The 16,774-nt window shown below is 60.2% G+C and overlaps 3 protein-coding genes across 5 annotated transcripts; 1 reads left to right on the top strand and 2 right to left on the bottom strand.

Moving 5' to 3' along the window:
* Positions 1–330: 330 nt before the first annotated feature.
* DRC12 (dynein regulatory complex subunit 12 homolog) lies at positions 331–3,359 on the top strand. The gene is given in 5 exon segments (XM_075036678.1): positions 331–397; positions 1,815–1,934; positions 2,556–2,648; positions 3,018–3,148; positions 3,231–3,359. Coding segments are annotated over 5 exon segments (540 nt in total).
* A 199-nt stretch (positions 3,360–3,558) lies between these two features.
* NHERF4 (NHERF family PDZ scaffold protein 4) lies at positions 3,559–8,358 on the bottom strand. Its single transcript, XM_075035074.1, has 10 exons — positions 8,255–8,358; positions 6,874–6,901; positions 6,461–6,525; positions 6,045–6,256; positions 5,702–5,888; positions 5,481–5,617; positions 5,201–5,405; positions 4,816–5,012; positions 4,467–4,637; positions 3,559–4,213 (listed from the first exon to the last, which is right to left on the bottom strand). Exons 1-10 carry the CDS (start codon positions 8,295–8,297, stop codon positions 4,169–4,171), a joined length of 1,290 nt encoding a protein of 429 aa, XP_074891175.1. The 5' UTR covers positions 8,298–8,358; the 3' UTR covers positions 3,559–4,168.
* NLRX1 (NLR family member X1) lies at positions 8,023–16,352 on the bottom strand. 3 transcript variants are annotated; one of them, XM_075035073.1, is made up of 11 exons: positions 16,335–16,352; positions 16,028–16,129; positions 15,653–15,915; positions 13,674–13,801; positions 13,396–13,456; positions 12,874–12,971; positions 12,047–12,663; positions 10,165–11,579; positions 9,236–9,322; positions 8,874–9,125; positions 8,023–8,719 (listed from the first exon to the last, which is right to left on the bottom strand). In XM_075035073.1, exons 4-11 carry the CDS (start codon positions 13,792–13,794, stop codon positions 8,401–8,403), a joined length of 2,970 nt encoding a protein of 989 aa, XP_074891174.1. In that variant the 5' UTR covers positions 13,795–13,801; positions 15,653–15,915; positions 16,028–16,129; positions 16,335–16,352; the 3' UTR covers positions 8,023–8,400. The 3 variants fall into 3 exon arrangements, with proteins under 3 accessions (XP_074891174.1, XP_074891172.1, XP_074891173.1); XM_075035071.1 differs by lacking the exons at positions 16,028–16,129; positions 16,335–16,352 and adding an exon at positions 14,996–15,094 and having other exon boundaries at positions 15,653–15,795; XM_075035072.1 differs by lacking the exons at positions 16,028–16,129; positions 16,335–16,352 and having other exon boundaries at positions 15,653–15,783.
* Between the last annotated feature and the right edge of the window lie 422 nt (positions 16,353–16,774).

Below are 16,774 nucleotides of genomic sequence, written 5' to 3' on the forward strand. Positions count from 1 at the left end.
ATGCTCAGCTGCTGCAAGGCAGAGGCAGGTTTTGGGCCAGATAACAACCTGCCTTCATTGTAGATAGTTGCTACAACAGCAGGGATTACCTCAAAGGCAGCTGCTGTATCTTGAGGCACTGAGGTCTGTGCTAGCATCCGGGACAGGTACTGGCAGGAGAGCTATCCTGGCGGAGACATGGCAGCTGCATGTCTCTGAGTCTTGCTTCCTGGGAAAGGAGAGGCCTCTTCCTCCATGTGCTGGTGGGCCCACTGCATCCCCTTTCTCCCCCAAAAGTCCAGTGCATGATCACCAGTTGCTGAGAGTGCACTGGTATCATTTTGCAGGAGGATGCCTCCAAAGAGCAAAGGGAAAGGGAGAAAAGGAGTGAGGCAACAGCAGAAGAGACACATAGGAGGTAAGTCTGGGGCCTCGTGTCCCTCCAGACAGCAGGAATGTGCCTCTCATGTCTCTCCCTTGCTGCTTCCCAGCGCCAGTGGGGACTCCTGGAAGCAGGAGCTGGGAGCACTGGGATGAAGACTTGCATTGCGGCCCCATAGGACAGCTGGCTGCGGCTCTTGCATATCCCCCAGCCTGGCTCACCCTGTGCCAGGGCAGCAGCACAGTTATGCCTGATGAGATACAGGAGACAGAGGGGTCCAGTGCCCTGCCCAAAGCACCGTGCACCCCACTGCACCCTCCAGCCCAGCAGGATCCGGGTGGAGGTCAAAGAGAGTGGCTCTGTCAGGCCCCAGCCTCTCTTACATGTGTCTGAAAGCGCGAGCATGTACTGGGCTGGAAAAGCATCTGGGGTGGGGTTTTGGAAGGGGTCTCCAAGCCTTTATGCACCATGGCTACTGCCCCATCTTCACTGCAAAATCCCAGCCCTCAGTACCAAATGAGTGCGCATCTCTCCAGGGCAGCTCCTTCAGGTAAAACCGGCTACACCTTGACTCTGTGTCTGACAGGTGTCTGCACAAACACTGCCCTGGTGCCGGTGTTTGAGCTGGAGGTGTGACCCAGCCAAATTTTCCTAGGGCAAACATCCCAAGGCACGCTTCCCCTGGGCCATTTACAGCCCTTGGTGTCCCTTGGCCAAGCCCCTTTAAAGAGCTGCTCTTGACTCTCTCTTCCTTCTTCCCTCTGGCTGCGGAAAGCCAAGCTGAAGAGAAGCACGGGAAAACAGCGCTGGAGGTTGGCATGCAAAAAGAGCACCTGGGTAAGGTCAGGAGGAGCCAGGGGCTGGGTCAAGCAAGGGATGCCCGCTACCCTGCATGTACTTCCTAGGAACTAGCCCTTCCCAGCAGCAAGTCATGCCAGAGGATGGCACATGGCCTCCCTTGCGTGTGGGCTCCAGCCCCAGGGGCTGCCTGTGCTGTCCCAAGAGTCCCTGGTGTGCAATGCAGCAGCTGCTTACAGAGGCCAGCAATGCTGCAGAGGTGGCAGAGAAAGAGAGGAGCAATGATGAAAGCAGATGGGAGGTGGTAGGGATGCTGCAGTGGGGCATCCCCCTGGAAATGCTTCCCTAGCATGGTGCTGGGCTAAAGCAAAGGGAAGGTTTCTTGCTATGAGATTCACTCTGGTTCAGGCAGGGCTTGGGGCCAGGCATGGGCTGAGGAGGTGTCCACATCCCCCTGGCTTTGGGAGCAGAGAAAGGCTAGGAATAAGTCACTGCTGGGCCAAGGTACTGAGGAGGTACTGGGCAGGGAATAGCCACCCAGTATGGGTTGGATGGTGCCCTTTGACTGCCTGTGCTCTGGCCAGGGTCATGGTGTGGGTCACCTGTCAGGAAGCACGTTGTCCCCATGGCAGTCCTCTGCGTCTCTGGCTCACAGTTCCCTGGAGGGACATGACCTGGCAGGCAAAAGCTGTCAATGAAAGGCTCAAGTGGAGGCTGTAGGACCTGGAGAAGGTGCTGGAGCAAGCACGGGAAGACAAGCGAGACATTCATGAAGGTGAGGGCAGAGGTGGGAGGGGGCAGTGGAACAGATGCAGGGACCCCACACCTTGGTGCTGCTGGGGGAAGCCAGACAAGCTTACCCCACCTCTCCCTTTGGCCTTCCTCTTGCTCAGCCCCAAATCACCCTGTTGTTGGCTAGCCCAGCTCCCTCCCATGCAAAGGCTCTGGACATGGACTCGTTGCACCCCAGATACCTGTACTTAGCACAGGCAGAAGAGACCACAGAGGCAGAGGCTTCCCTGCCTGCAAAAGTCATTGCCTTGCCATTTCCGTTAGTGCTTAAGAACAGACTGATTTTAGCAGAGGTAAAACCTCAGCCAGAGGTTTGCGGTCTTTGCCACATGCAAAACTCCGTGCTCATTTTCACTCTCCCACGCTCAACAGAGAGGTAAAACTTTCCCTCCAGGGCTCCCTCCTGCCCCCCCTCCAGCTTTATCACAGCCCTGCCAGGCGGGGAGAGAGTGCACGCACAGCTGCTTCTGATGCGTCACCCTGCAAGGGGAACTCTCCTGTCAGCCCTTGCTGGAGCCCCTGCTGTGATCCCAGCACAGGGACCACCTGCTTGTCTCTCCTATAGTGACCACATTTGTCCCCTTCTCCCTTCTCTGGCTCCCACAAACAACCCGGCAATACCAAGAGCTGCAGAAGCAGCCAGCAGCCCACAGCCAGCACTTGGAGGAGAAGGTGAAGAGCCTGCAGGAGCAGCTCAGCATGGCCCCCTGACATGCCTGCCCCTTGCTGGTGCATGGGGATGGGGTTCACTCCAGGGCAGCAAAGTGCAGTTGGGGGAAGTCAGGGGAGATGGGAGTCATTCACCCTGTGCCGTCAGGATGGCAGCAGCCGAAGGCAAAGCCTAACCCTGTTCCCACCGCATCCCTGACCTTGGGAGATGCTGACTGCAAAGGGGATGCTGTGATCCCACCCCTGTCCCAGAGCCTTCTACCACCCTGGGGATGAAGGGGATTGGGCAGGGGCTGTGCCACACACTGCCTGCACCCTCCTGTACACTGGTCGTGCAGTGCCAGGCTCCTGTGCCCACGTGCTCAGTGTCCCCTGCCTCTGTCCCCACACCCTACAGCCACTGGGCTCAGGGAGAGCCCGCAGACCCAGGAGACTGCCATCCAGGCACCAGCAGAGAGGTACAGGACCATCGCCCAGCTGCAGAGCAGGCTTGATGCCATGGAAAGGGAGTACGAGAAGAACCTCCACGTGAGTGGCCTCCATAGATGTGGCTGTGGGTGGCTCCCCCGGTAGCATGGTACCCCCTCCTCACCATCCTCTTTCCCACCAGGGTAGTCTGGACCTTGTGCTGGCCAAGATGGCAGAGGCCAGCCAGCACTGGGAAGAGGTAGGAATGACCATTGCCATGGAGCACAAGGAGTGCATACAGGAGTTTGGCCTCAACCCCCTGGAGTTATAGCACCCTGGGGCTTCCGGGACCAGACAGGATCTCAGGCCCTACCTCCCTATCTGCACATTTGGGGAGCTTCCCACATCCACTGCCCAACACCTCAGCTGCCCCGGGCTAGGTAAGAGAAGATGAGTCCTGTCTGGCCCTGAGACGCAGTGCTGAGTCACAGTCCTCTCCATAACATTACTCACACGAACAGCAGTGTGGATTTGTCCTTTAATCACACCCCAAATGGATGACGCAGGAACAGTGCTGTGATGGGTGGCAGACACTCACTGCCCACAGGTTCACAGGGAGGGTGAGAGGAGGAGCACAAGAGAGATGTCCATGCAGGGGCAGACCTCAGCCAACAGGCTGAAAGGTGGGGGGTTCCTCCAGTGCCCCATTGGCCTCCACTGCTCCTTTCCCCTTCACACAGTGGCCCGAAGACCAGCCCTGGGCTGAGCCAAGCCTCAGGCTCCCCAGTCCCCTGGGTCATGGTGTGGAGGGCAATGCCTCAGCTCTCCTGGGAGCTCCCGGAGCCTGGAGGTGGGCAAGGGCTTCAGCGCAATGTCCCTGGATAACCCTGGAGGCAGCTGCACAGGCAAAGACACAGGTCTGTCTTCAGGTTACAAGAAGTCACCACCTCAGTTAATAAAAGCTTGGAGTCAGCCTCGGTCAGTGAAGATGTCTCTGGGAGGTGTGATGCTGTGGGGTGTGTGTGCGATGGCCGTGCCCTCTCCGGGGAGCCAGGCGGGGGGCACCGATGGGCTGGACATGGCCTGGGTCAAGGTGCTGTGGGGGCAGAGCCTGGCTGGTGGCAGAGTGCTCCTGGGCTGCTAGAACGCCTGGTGCAGCCTCCTCTGCTCCTCCTGGCATGGGCTCTGCGGGGACACAGTGGGGGCATTGTGGGCAGCACACATCCACCCACCCCACCACATTCCACCCTTGCCCCATGGGCAGGTTGAAGAGGTCTTTCTGCCTGGCCCCTGTGGCCAGGGGACCAGGCAGCCCCCTCCTGCCAGCCTCACAGGTGCCAGGGAAATATTAGGACAGGCAGGGCAGGAGGGTGCCAGGACTCAGAGAAGTGCCAGGCTGTGAGCAGCACTGCCACAAAGGCCTGGCAAGAGGGGTTACCTGTGTGAACCCTATACTGCTGCTAGTAGCCACCAGCCAGGAGCCAGGTCCCTTTGGTCCCACCTCAATGTGACAGAGTCCAGGGGAGCCACTGGGAGAGGGCAAGGAGGGCATGCAGGAGCCTGAGGCAGGGTCACTGTCCTCAAAGAACAGCAGAGGGGACAGCCCGATCTGAAAGAGCAGAAGAGGGATAGCCGTACGGCTTCTAGCACTCCATGGCAAGCCAGGTCCCCTGGGGAGGACCTCATTGTGCAGGCCTGGGGGCAAGACACCCATCCCACCATCCAGCTTCACAGCACCCCTGGGCTCCCCAGCCAGGGCGGGACCACACTGGGTCCCCAAAACTTACTGACTGATAGAACTCATCGCCAGCAGGGTCGATGACCAGCAGCGTCACCTGGTCATCATGGGCGCGGATCCTGAGCACCGTCTGCTGGTGGTCCAGACCCTCAATGCTCTCACCATTCACAGCCAGGAGACGGTCCCCTTCCTTCATCCCTGCCTGCTCAGCCGGCAGCCCTGCATCCACGTCCCACAGGAACTGGCCTGCCACAGCGGGACAGAGGGAGGGTGGGGAGATGCTCACAGAGGCATTCAGCCAGAGGAGAACTGGCACTGCTGACCCCCAAGTGCAGATGGGGACAGGGTTCTGCTGCGGGCACAGGGCTTGCAGTTATTCCTGACCCTCAGACATGCCTTGCTCAGGTAGAGATTGCTTCCCTCAGCCCCCTCACCTGTGGCCCCTGAGCTGCAGTCATCCTCCTTGAGCAGAAATCCATAACCAGCTGGACCCTTCACCATGTGCAGCTCCCGGACCTTGAAGGGGAGCCAGGAGGTATCTGCCAATGCAGCTGTGATCCGCAGACCTCGCAGGCGGTAAAACTCCTCCACAGCACTGGACGCCACCAGCAGCGTCACCTTGCTGCTGCTCTGCTTAAGCTGGATGGGAAATGCAGGGTGCTCAGCGATGTTGCCACCCCTGATCCCCCACCCAGCCATGCCGGGAGCACGTACCTTTCTGGTGAGCTGCGCGTGTGAGTAGCTCCTCACGCTGGCCCCATTCACCTCCAGGAGCCAGGAGCCTGGTGGCACCCCTGCTTTCTCCGCTGGCCCACCCTGCCTCACTGACAGCTGGAAGGTGCCCTTTATGCCTGCAGGGAGGAGAAGAGGCAGTCCGGGGCGAGAGGGACGCTGCATCGGGGAGGCTCACGGCACAGGCATGTTGGCTGCCTTACCTTCTGGACCCGACACACTGAAGCCAAAACCGCTTTTGTCCCGCGTGATGTGGCAGAGGCGTGGGCGGATGTCAGCTGGCAGCATCTGTGACAGGTCCCTGCCCAGGGCTTTGGCTGCTTCGTAGGAGTTGCTGTCCAGCACCGCCAGTAGGACCTGGTTGCCACTGGCCTTGATCTTCTGCACCACCTGGAAGGACCCAGGCTGTGAACCCTGTGCAGGGTGCCCCTCCAACCACAGCCTGCAGGATCAGGGCCCGGGGGGGCAGTGGGGTCCGGCACCCTCTGTGCCCCTGGCCAGGGAGGACCTGGGTATTCCCACAGCCCCAGAGTGCTTCCAGCTTACCCTGCGGTGGTCCATGTGATCCACAAAGTGGCCGTTAACCTGGAGGAGCCGGTCCCCATCCTGCAGCCCCCTGCGCTGGGCCAGACCCCCCAGCTCGACCTGCCGGATGACGTGGCCCTGGCAGCCCAGCTCCTCGTGGAGGCAGAAGCCGAAAGTCTCTGTGCTGCCCTTGCTCAGGAGGTAGAAGCGGGGCTCCCCCACGCCCTTGCCATCTGTGTGGGGGCACAGCCCGTGAGCAGGGTCCTGCAGGGATCCTAACACAATTTCTCTACCCCACCCTGGGCTAGGGTCTCCCCATCCCCGCTGCCTTACGTGTTCACCTCCCCACAGCTGAGAGAGTCCAGGACCCCAATGATGCCCAGCTGCCAGAACCCCGTGCTGACATAGGGATGCCCTGGGGAGATAAGGGTATTTACCCGTATCCTCAGTCAGCGACAAGGCAGGGTTGTCGATCCCATCTTTGGGGTTAAATTCAAATTTTCTGAAATGATAAAGGGCAGGAGAGGCCACGTTAGTGCAGCAGCATGGCCTTCCCCCCGCCCTCCCTGGCCCTGCCATGGGGAGCCCCATTCCTCCCAGAAAGGGCCAGCCGGAGCCACAGCTCCAGTGCCTCCCTCTTCCTTGGGGAAAGCCACAAGAGGATCTCCCTATTGGACTGTCCCCCACATCTCTCCTGAGTTAACAACTCAGGGAAGACCCTCCTGGGGCAGGCAGCTGGGATTGGCAGCCGTGGCCCATACCACTTCAGCTGAGGCTGTGCCCCGGCACAGCCCTCTTGTGGGGCCATGAGCCCCAGGAAGCCCCCAGCCAGGGAGAGCTCAGCACTTACATGATGGACTTCTTGTCACCCTCGAGCCCTGCAGAGGGAGAGGAGAGGTCAGTGCAGGAGGTGGCTGGCCGGGAGCAGACCCCATGCTCTCGAGCACTCAGGGCTTGTCCATTCGCAGGCTGAGCATGCCACGCCAGGTGAGGTAGGTTTGCCAAGTCCACGCAGCCCCCCGGCTACAGCCTGTGCCCAGGCAGAGCTTGGCCCTTGGCCCCACCTCTAGTGTCCTTTTGCATTTCAAAGCAGCAGGACACCTGCTGCTTTTGTCCAATGCACACCCACTGCCCAGCCCAGCGGGGTCCTGCAGCACCGGCGGCAAAGTAGGGCCAGGCGGCAGTATGCAGATGGAGGTCAGTCCTGAGGGTTTACAGGGCTTTTGAGTGCGGGATGGGAAGGGTCATCAGGGCCCCAGAGAGCTGGCTGGAGCCAGGAGATGGAGACAGAGGCCTTTCCCTGCGTACCTCCCCATAAAACCCCTCCCCACTTTTTCCAGCAGAAGGACCCCCAAACCCAAGGAGGGGAGATTCCTGCCAAGCGCTCCCACAATGTCCATCTGCATTTTCCTGGATGCCTCTAGCTCCTTTCCACGGCCTGCCTGGGCTCTGATGTTGCCTTGCTCTGTGTGGAAGCAGGACCTGGAGACACGCGTGTCTTGTGGGGAAGGGTCTCTGCAGGACAAAGCCCCACTATCCCGGCACATACCTTTTGTTTGCTTCATGGCTGTAGGGAATGTGAGAGGGAGCAAGGTACAGGGTGAAGTGGCAGGGAAGCCAGCGTCCCCGCCTCTTCCAAGACGCCCCAGGTTTAATGGTTAAACAGGCCTGATGTCTCCCCTGCCCTCCCAGCCCTGGGGCACTGCTAGCCCTCACCCAGCAGAGCTGGGAGCAGGGACCAGCACCTTGGGACACCCAGCTTGGGAACAGATCCTGGTGTCCCAGCTTCCAGCTGCCCCCAAGGGTCGCCCACGGTGGGGAAGACCAACTGGTTCAGCATGGGCTGGAGCAGAAGTGGGCTGCCCCATCCTAGCCCCATGAGATGGGGAAGGGCCAGAGCCCTCCACTCCAACTGCTGGAAGAATGGTTGCACCAGTACCTCCGCATTCCTCCCCCAGGAAAGGCCTGGAGAAGAGACCGAGTCTTGGCACTAGTGTGCTTCAGTGGAAACAAAACGGTGCACTTTAATGCTACCAAAGGTTTCACAAGCAAGCCTGAGTCCTGCCCCTCTGCCACTGCTGTGGCTCGTGGCCAGGTCAGCAGTGGCCGGGGTGCAGGGGCTGGGTCTCTACAAGCCCAGAAGAACAAGTTCCATTTGCTCCTGGCCTGGTTTCTGTACCGTTCTCCCACAATTCAGCCTTGCCCGCAGATGAGGGCTGAGCCCCACATACCCAGCACCTTTGATAGCCTTGGTAGCACCCAACCACTAGGCATCTCCACGTGGATAAGGCTGCAGGGGATGTGCTGCTGGGCCACACTCCAGTGTTTCCTCCCCAGCAGCACTGCTCCCTTCCTGGCCGGGTGGATGGACAGCGGGTTAGAGGGTCCCATGCTGCAGTTTCCCCAGCATCTTCTTGACCTCACTCTCGACTCGTAGGAACTTGGCTTTCCTCCAGGGGTTGGCAGTCTGTCTCCGGCTGCTCTCCAGATCCTGCAGGATGAGGGCAAGGTGCTGCTGAACCCGCTCGCGGTCCCAGAAAGGCAGGTTCCTCTGCACCACATTCAGGATGTTGGACCAGTAGTCGGAGACATCGGTGCCTGCTGTTAGGAAGACCAGCGCTCTGACGCCGTCCCGGTCCATGCGCAGGCTGTGAAGTACCTGCTTGCCGTCCTCACTGATGTCGTTGAAGTACAGACTGCAGGGTGAAAGAAAAGGAGCGGAAGACACTGTGAGGGCTGGGAGGCAGGGCGCAGAGGCAGAGGGAGGCTCCCCGCTCACTGCCACGGGGAGGGACACTGGGTTGGAGGCATTGCCTGCAAGAGAGAAGAGAGGGGGCAGAGAGAACTCACTGCACTTTGTCCAGTGTTGCGTGCTTTTTGGCCACCTCCACCACACGCAGGGCTGCTGTGTCCGTCAAGGAGTTGTAGCCCAGGTTGAGCTCCTGGAGGTGCTGGTTTGCGGCCAGGTGCTGAGCAATGACCTCGACACCTTGGTCCCCCAGCGCGGTGTGCAGCAGGGACAAATGGGTCAGCGAGCGGTTGCCTGCCAGTGCCTCGGCCAGGTATTGTGCCCCCTGCTTGCCCAGGGGGTTATTTGCCAGCCTGTGGACACAGGAGCTCAGGGCAATGCCAAGGCTGGGCAGGGAGCCCAGGGCCAGGGCACCCGGTGGGCAGCAGAGACAGTTTCATGCAAGGACAGAGACAGTACTCACCGCAGGTTGCTCACCACGCACTTGTCATGCAGGAGCAGGTCGCGGATTTCCTTGCAGGCATCAGAGCCCAGGCTGTTGAGCTGCAGACTGATGCAGAGCAAGACATGGGGGTGGCAGGACTGAAACCGCTGTTACCTGTGGGGCTGGCAACCCTGCTCTCTCCATTTCCCTGGCCCTCCCCATCAAGATCCTACCTGGGCTCCCCAGACAAGGCCGTGCAAGGCTTCCTCTCCAAAAGGGAGCACGGTGAAACCACACCAGAGCTTGGGTGGCATCAGCCAGAAGAGGCAGTGCCAGCAGGAGCGAGGGAGGGGAAGGGGGTGCAGGGTCCGCAGGGGGTGCGTGAAGGTCTGAGGAGGGATTAGGACCCCACCAAGCCCTCCTGAGCATCTGGAGGAAGGAAGTGCTGCACAGCCCCGCTGCACAGCCGAGTCCATCTCTGCTGAGCACGGCTCGCCACCCCCTGGGCGACAGGAAGACTGCAGTTCCACAAATGGAGGGAGCGGAACCCATCCCTTTGTGCAGACCAGACTCCCACCTTTGGTTGTGTATCTCCTGCCCAGGGTTAGGAATAGCAGAGGGATGCTGGGTGGCTCCGAGGGACCAAGCAATGGGAAGGACCTGGGTCTGCCAGGGGAGCTGGCAGCCCAGCCTGCGGTACCAGATGCAGAAAGCTGCCCAAAGAGTCCTACAGGAGGGTGTGTTGGGACTGCAAATCCCAGCATGCAGTGCCCTAGCAAGGCTGCTCAAGGAGTGTTGCATGTTGGAAGCTGTAGTCCCCTAGGTCGGCACTGAGGATAAACAAGGGCACGCATATCCTCCCCTACTTTTGCCATGCTTGGGCTCCTAGTGTATCCCTGTGATGGGCAGAGGTGAGGGAGAGCCCGATTTTTGAGCACTGCCCAAGGGCAGAAGAAGGTGGTACTCACTGGAGAGCTTTGCATCGCAGCAGGACAGGGAAGAGGATCCTCAAGCTGCTGGTGTCAAGGTTGCAGGAGGTCAGGTTCAGCTCCTCCACCTCGTGGCACGTGGTGCCCATGACAGACGCCAGGACAGAGCACTTGAGAGGGGTCATCTTGACGGATGAGAGGTTGACAGTCCGGAGGGAGCGGATGGCCTCAGCTGTGAAGCGCTCGTTCTGGAACTCATGCAGGAAGAAGAGGTAGTCCATCAGCTCGGAGGGGGGCAGGCCCTTGCGGCTGTTCCTGATGACCGTCTTCTTCATGGCCTTGGCGATCTCAAAGGCTGCCAGGTTCTTGATGGAGCAGCCCAGCTGCTCAAGGATGGCGCGGTTACGGCGGGACAGTATCCCACCCATGAAGATGGGGAAGAGCTCAAAGACCTCATCATCAGGGGCTTCATCAGGGTGGCGCATGGGGCCCTCCACACCCAGGATGCTGGAATTGATCTGGTCCAAGACATCATCATTGTAGTAGTCCTCCTCTTTGAACAGCTCCTCTGCCATGGTGTGGGCAATAGCATCCCGGTCCTTACCACTCAGCCGGGAGAAGTAGCGAGGGAAGATTTTGAGCAGATTGAAGAGCACTGGCAGGAAGCGCAAGGGCAGCACCTTGGAGATGATATTCAGAACGACAGCAACATCTTCACTCACCTTCCCAATGACCTCTGACAGCTCCTTCCCCACTCTCTGTGCCAGGGTCTTCTTCTCACCCAGCACCACATACAGGGCTGCCAGGTACTCCTGCATAGCAGGGATGGTGAAGACAAAGGTGTGCTCTTTTCCTGGCTGCACACACGGAGTGAGGAAGAAGCGGAAGACGTCACTGCGGAAGACGTCCAGGAGGTTGAGCTCACTTTCAGTCTTCATCTCCACCTCAAAGCACTGCTGCAGGTCATCCTCTGCGAAGCAGGTCTTGCGGGACATCACCCCTTCGTAGGCCAGCTTGCCCACCGTCTTGGCCACGTACTTCATCATGGAGATGTTGGTGGGGTCGGTGCTGTCCAGCACCTCCCCACTGAAGTTGAGCCTCAGGAAGCTGGTGTAGATGCCAGTCAGGGTCTGGCTGGGAGGCACTGTCCTGGTGAAGTAGAGGAAGTGCAGCGTGGTGCACACCAGCCAGCAGTAAGAGGGCAAGAAGCAGGCAGCAGCTATTTGGTTGTGGCGCTCCAAGTTCCTTGACAACATCTCCACCAGGTTTTCCTGCTCACCTGAGCTGCTACCTGCACTGTTCTCTCCACTGCAGCCAGGCTGGCTGAGACGCATCTGGAAGTACAGCTTCTGCAGGTTAGTGTCGGAGAAGCCACAGATCTCGGCATAGCGGCCCACATACTTGCCAGGGATCCGGCGCACCGCTGATGGGCGTGTGGTGACGATGATGCTGGCCTGGAAGCAGAGGGCTGGGTGAGTTTGGAGGTCCTCCCTTTGTGGCTTTAATTTAAGCTCAGCAGGGTCCCAAGTGCATAACCCACATATAGGTGCACAAGGATCACACCACCCAGCGGCTGGGGTTCAAGAAGCTGCTGCCCAAAGGGTGTTGGTTCGAATCTGGCTCAGGCAGAGGGGACAGAAGAGCTTTCCCCATCCCCTGCTAGACGTATATCAAGTCTGGAAGACCACAGTCCAGCAGACTGCCTTCTTTGCCTTACCAGGCCTCCCCAAAGATCCCACAGAGACAAACCAGTAACAGTGACATGAGGCCACCTTGGCGAGTCCCTCCAGGAATGGAGGCTGCCTGTTCGCTTACAGTCAAGCTGAACTACAAGCAATTAGCACAGTGGCCATGCCTGCAAGGCCCCAGGGCTCACCCCCAGCCTTTCTCCAGCATAAAGGATCTGGAGGGAGACACTGACCTCTGGCAGGAGGTATTTTCGCAGCAGGTTGACCACGATGGCAGAGGGAGGCACAGGCTCATTGGGGTCACAGCACAGCTCTGTGCCAGCCAGCCGGAAGTCCAAGTTGAGGCGCTCCAGGCCATTGAGGATGAAAAGAACCTTGAGGTTGGAAGCGCCTAGCATCGGCACCACATCCCGGAGGTGCTGGTACTTCTTGGTTATGAGGCGCCGCAGGGAGATGGGGGCATGACTATGGGACAGGTCCTCGCAGGAGAAGGGGATGACCAACTCAAAGCGGGGTAGGCGACCGTGGCACCAGTCCACCACCATCTTCTTGATGAGGGTGCTCTTCCCTGTGCCCACGGTGCCATACAGCACCACATTCTTCACCTGCCGCCCACAGGCATCCACATCGAAAAGGTTCTGGAGGCTGATAACTTGGCTGCAGGGCTGCTGGAGCTGGTTCTGGATGGTTAGGTCAGGCGAGGGCTTCAGGATCTCTTCCAGGGAGCTCTCCCGGATCACTGGGTCCACGTGGACTGCATCCAGTGAGAAGGAAGGGCCGAACTGCCTCTCTTCATTTGGCTGGTGGCTGAACCATGCAGACAGGCTCTTCTTGTGTTTCTTGATGGCATCTGAGAAGAGGAAGGTGCTTGATAATACAAGGGCTTCTCACTGGCCGGGGGCTGGGGAAGTTGCCTGCTCCAAGCTACTGCAGTGAGCTGGCTGCAGAGAGGAGGACAGAACCCCGTTCTTGCTAACCCACACACTCCCCAGGACAGCAGCTGTCCCCAGCCCCCTGTGTAGGACCCTCCACCCTGTTCAGTGCAGGACTGCAAGCTTACCAGAAGAGGCCACGTTCCTCAGCTGGGACTGGCTGTGGCGAGAGGAGCTGGGCTGGACAGAGTGCTCCTGGGACCCTCCCTGGTAGCGAACACAGCCCCTGCAAGAAGAAGGAGAGTGTCATGAGGAGGGCAGGGGCCAGCAACTCTAAGCCCTGCCTGGGGCAGGGTAGGCAGATCACAAGTGAGTGCCATGGGAAGTGCTGAGTAGAGCCAGCTCACCCCTTCCTTCCCCTGCACTAAGGGAGAGCACAGGGCCAGTGCAAGGGCCCAGCTGAGAACTTGAAGGCAGGTCAGCAAGCCATGCACTATACATCCCCAGCAAACCCGTGGCGAGGCAGAGAATTTGGGCTGAATTCAGAGCAGGCAGGGAGTTGGGTCTGGGTTGTTTTCTAGGTGGAGGCAAAGCAGTGTCTCTGCCCACAGAGCACTGATGGTCCCAAGGCAGCCAGCTCAGCCACCCAGGTCCCGTGGCGAACAGCCACAGGGCAGAACGTGCCAGGCCCCAGCTGTGTGGCACTGTACCTGGGGAGAGAGATGTCACTTGTGCGAGGGACCTTCCTGAGGAAGTAGCTGCCTGCAGCACCTGGGGGGGGGAAAGAACACACAGGGTCAGGGATAGCCTTCTCCAGCCCAGCAGAGCTAACACCACAAAGCTTACTGGCTTCACGTCTTGCTGGGGTGACCCACAGACTGCACAGGCTCCACTGTGCAGCTGGGGAGAGATGTCTACCAGGAACAGGGGTTCCCTGGGGCAGGACAGATTCAGGGTCGCAGTCCCACAGGCACAGAGCCCAGCTCACCTGGCACTGAAGCAGCACACAGATACACACTCCGGGTCCCCCTGCTCCCTGACAGGGATCGACGCAGCTGCGTCCAGCTGCCCCAGGGCAGGTAGCTCTGGCATTGCATGGCCCACGACATCCTCTGCCTGAAAGAGAGGGCACAGCTCATGGGCAGGCTGGGTACCTTAGCCTGCCAGTTCCCTGCCCCAGCCCAGCTTTGCAGCCTGAAGCTGTACCTACCCTGACCCCAGCTCAGGGATGCCTGGATCAGGAATGACCCACTCCCACATCTGACTCCGCAAACCCACCAGCCATGGGGAGCAGCAGTGGGCTGGGTGGCAGGTCGTCTGTACCAAAGCTGAGCTGGCAGAAGCACATCCTGCCCCAGACTCCCCACCCAGCACCCTTCACAGACCAACCTGGGCATCACCTCGGCTGGGTTGCAGCCAAGAGGGCAGCAAAGCAGAGCCCGGAGGAGGAGGTACTCACCCTGCCAGGCAAACCTGCCTGCCCCCTAATCCCAGCCCCCAGGGCCTCAGTTGGGACCAACGACCTAATTCACTGGGGGCACCAGGGGCAGGGGATGATCTCCTCCCTGTCAGCAGCCAAGTCACTAGCCTAGACTTGGCTGTAACAGTACAGCTATAACAAATGTCATAACCGAGAGAACAAAAGTGCTGGGGAGAGGGCAGGCTTCCTCCTCCCAGACTTGAGGCCTTTTTTTTAGGACTTTACATTAGAAGAAACCAACCGCCCTCCCCAAACTGCCATGAAATCCTGTAAAACCAGGGGCTGGGGCTGGGAGAGAGGAGACAGCAGGGAGGGGCTTAGGAAGGGCAGAAAATAAAGGTGATCCCATATCCACATACATGGTGGCTTCCCCCACTCCAGCAGTGTCCCGGAGCTGCCCTGTGGTGGCTGGCCCTGCTGGAGAGGTGCTGTGCCCCGGCGCGCAGCCCTTGCCGTGTCCTTGGCAGCCGCCGAGCCCTCTCCCCGGGCCTGCCCCGCCGAGGCGGCTGCAGCACGCAGGGATGCTGAGCACAGTCTCCTCTCATTTAAAGCAGTCGGGGGAGGCTGCAACCAGCAGTAGCCGGGGCACAGGCTGGCAGGGGGCTGTGGGGGCTCAGCTGGTCCCTCATGGCTGCACTGGGTCCAGCCCGGCACGGGGTGATTTTTTTCCCAGGCAAAGCGCCCGTCTCCAGGGGTGGACGAGGGGCTCAGCAGCTCCGGGGTGCTCAGGCAGCTGTCCTGCATGGGCTCAGCTCTGTGGGGCAGAGCAGGGCAGGGCTGGCAGCTCTGCTGCCAGGGATGTGGCGGAGCAGAGCCATGCCCAGCCTTACCTGCCCCGATATAGTCCTGTCTGGCAGAACCGGCTGTGCTGGTGCTGGTGATCCTTCAGCAGCACGGGTTGCGCTCACAGCCCGCAACGTCCTGAGAAACTGAGGCACGGGGTGCGGGGGGGGAGGGTGTAAGCAAACCCCAGCGGATATGAAGGGGCAGCGTGCAAATCTCGCGCGCGTTTGACCTCCCCCAGGGCAGGACGAGCAGGGTGACGGCTTGCTCACACCTCCCACAGCCCAGGCTTTTTGCAGTCCCTTGTCACGTTACCCAGATGGAGAAACTGAGGCATGGGGGTGGGGGCAGCGGAGCTGACCTTGAAGCTGGGTGTGCTGGCCTCAAGGCCTTTGCAACAAGCGAACCCCGATGCGTCCCGTGCCCGTCTCCCGGCCCTTTCCTGGCACCCTCTGCCACCCAGGGCACGCCACCGAGCGGAGGGCCCGGCGCCACCCACCTGCTACAGTCCCCCTTCAGGGACCCCCGGTGCGTGCATGCCCTTGCTCTCTGGTCACCGGGGCCTCCCGCCTCCCTGCTTCCCTGTCTGGAGGGACACAGCGGCCGAGGTCCTGGCAGTGCAGGGACCCTGGAGTGCAGGGCAATGGCAAGGCTGGTGCCGAGCAAGGCGAGAGCGACGGCCGCGCCTAAAGCCATGGGGTTACCTCCAACAGGACTCCTTGCCAGGGAGGCTGAGCCTACGGTTCCCTGTGCTCGTGCTGCCAGACGCTGAGCCCGTAGGGCCCGTGGAGGAGAGCCTGGTGCTGCTCAGCTGCCTCTTTCCATCCCTGTCCCAGGAAGAGGCTCCTCTCCGGAGGCGGCTGTTTTGCAGCTGTAACTTCCTGCAACGCCGTCCTGTCCCATCTTGCCCCGCGCACAGCGGCCGCCAGCTCCGCCAAGCAGGGTGGGGAGAGAGGCCATGGCTCCGCTTCAGGGATGCAGCAGAGGGGCCGGCAGGCACGACAGCAAGGAAAACCACCTGTACCACCAAATACAGGGACACACAGAGTACGGGAGGGGGGAAGCTCTTGGGGTCTTACAAGCAGTCCTGCAAGGGGGGGGGTGGTCCTCCGGACACATCTGGTGGCTCTGCATCCCCAGCTGGTGCCTGGCTGTGCAACCAGAGCCTGCAAGGACAAGTCCTGCTCCAGAGTGAAATCCTGCCATGCTTAGCTGCTGCCATCTCACACAGAGCGCAGTGCAGGGAGTGGGACATCAGCAGCCCCACAGGGAGAAAAGCCCAGAGAAAGCTGTGCTGGCAGGGCAGCCCAGCACCACCTGGTTTTGCCTGGCTGTGTAACACACATGCATGGACATGCACACACACACACAGACATATATACCTACCCTCTTGCTGCTTGCAGATCTGCTCTGGCAACCCAGTAAGGCGGTGCTGAGATCAGAGTCAGCGGTGTCTGTGGGGCCCTGTGCACCCTCTTCAGTCCCTGGGTGCTGTCCCGGGAAGCACCAGCCCACCCCAGCCAGCCACAGGCAGTGCTTAGCCAGGGGTGCTGCGGCCGAGGGTCCACACCCCTACAACCCCGGAGGCCATGCTCACACCCCAAAGGCCTGCACATAGCCCACACGGACACACATGTCCCTGCATGCCTTTGTACACACTCAGTGCCTGTCCCCAGCAATGTGTGCAGCCACCTGCCCACCGGCTGCCCCCCCAGCACCCACCTCCACAGCCTGACACAGGGACACCCATGGACGTACCCGGCATGCCCATCTCCCCTCACACGCATGCCCTCTGGCCGCTCAAGGAGGGGAAGCATCCAGGCAGT

Source organism: Buteo buteo, chromosome 9 (assembly GCF_964188355.1).
Source record: "Buteo buteo chromosome 9, bButBut1.hap1.1, whole genome shotgun sequence".
NCBI lineage: Eukaryota > Metazoa > Chordata > Aves > Accipitriformes > Accipitridae > Buteo > Buteo buteo.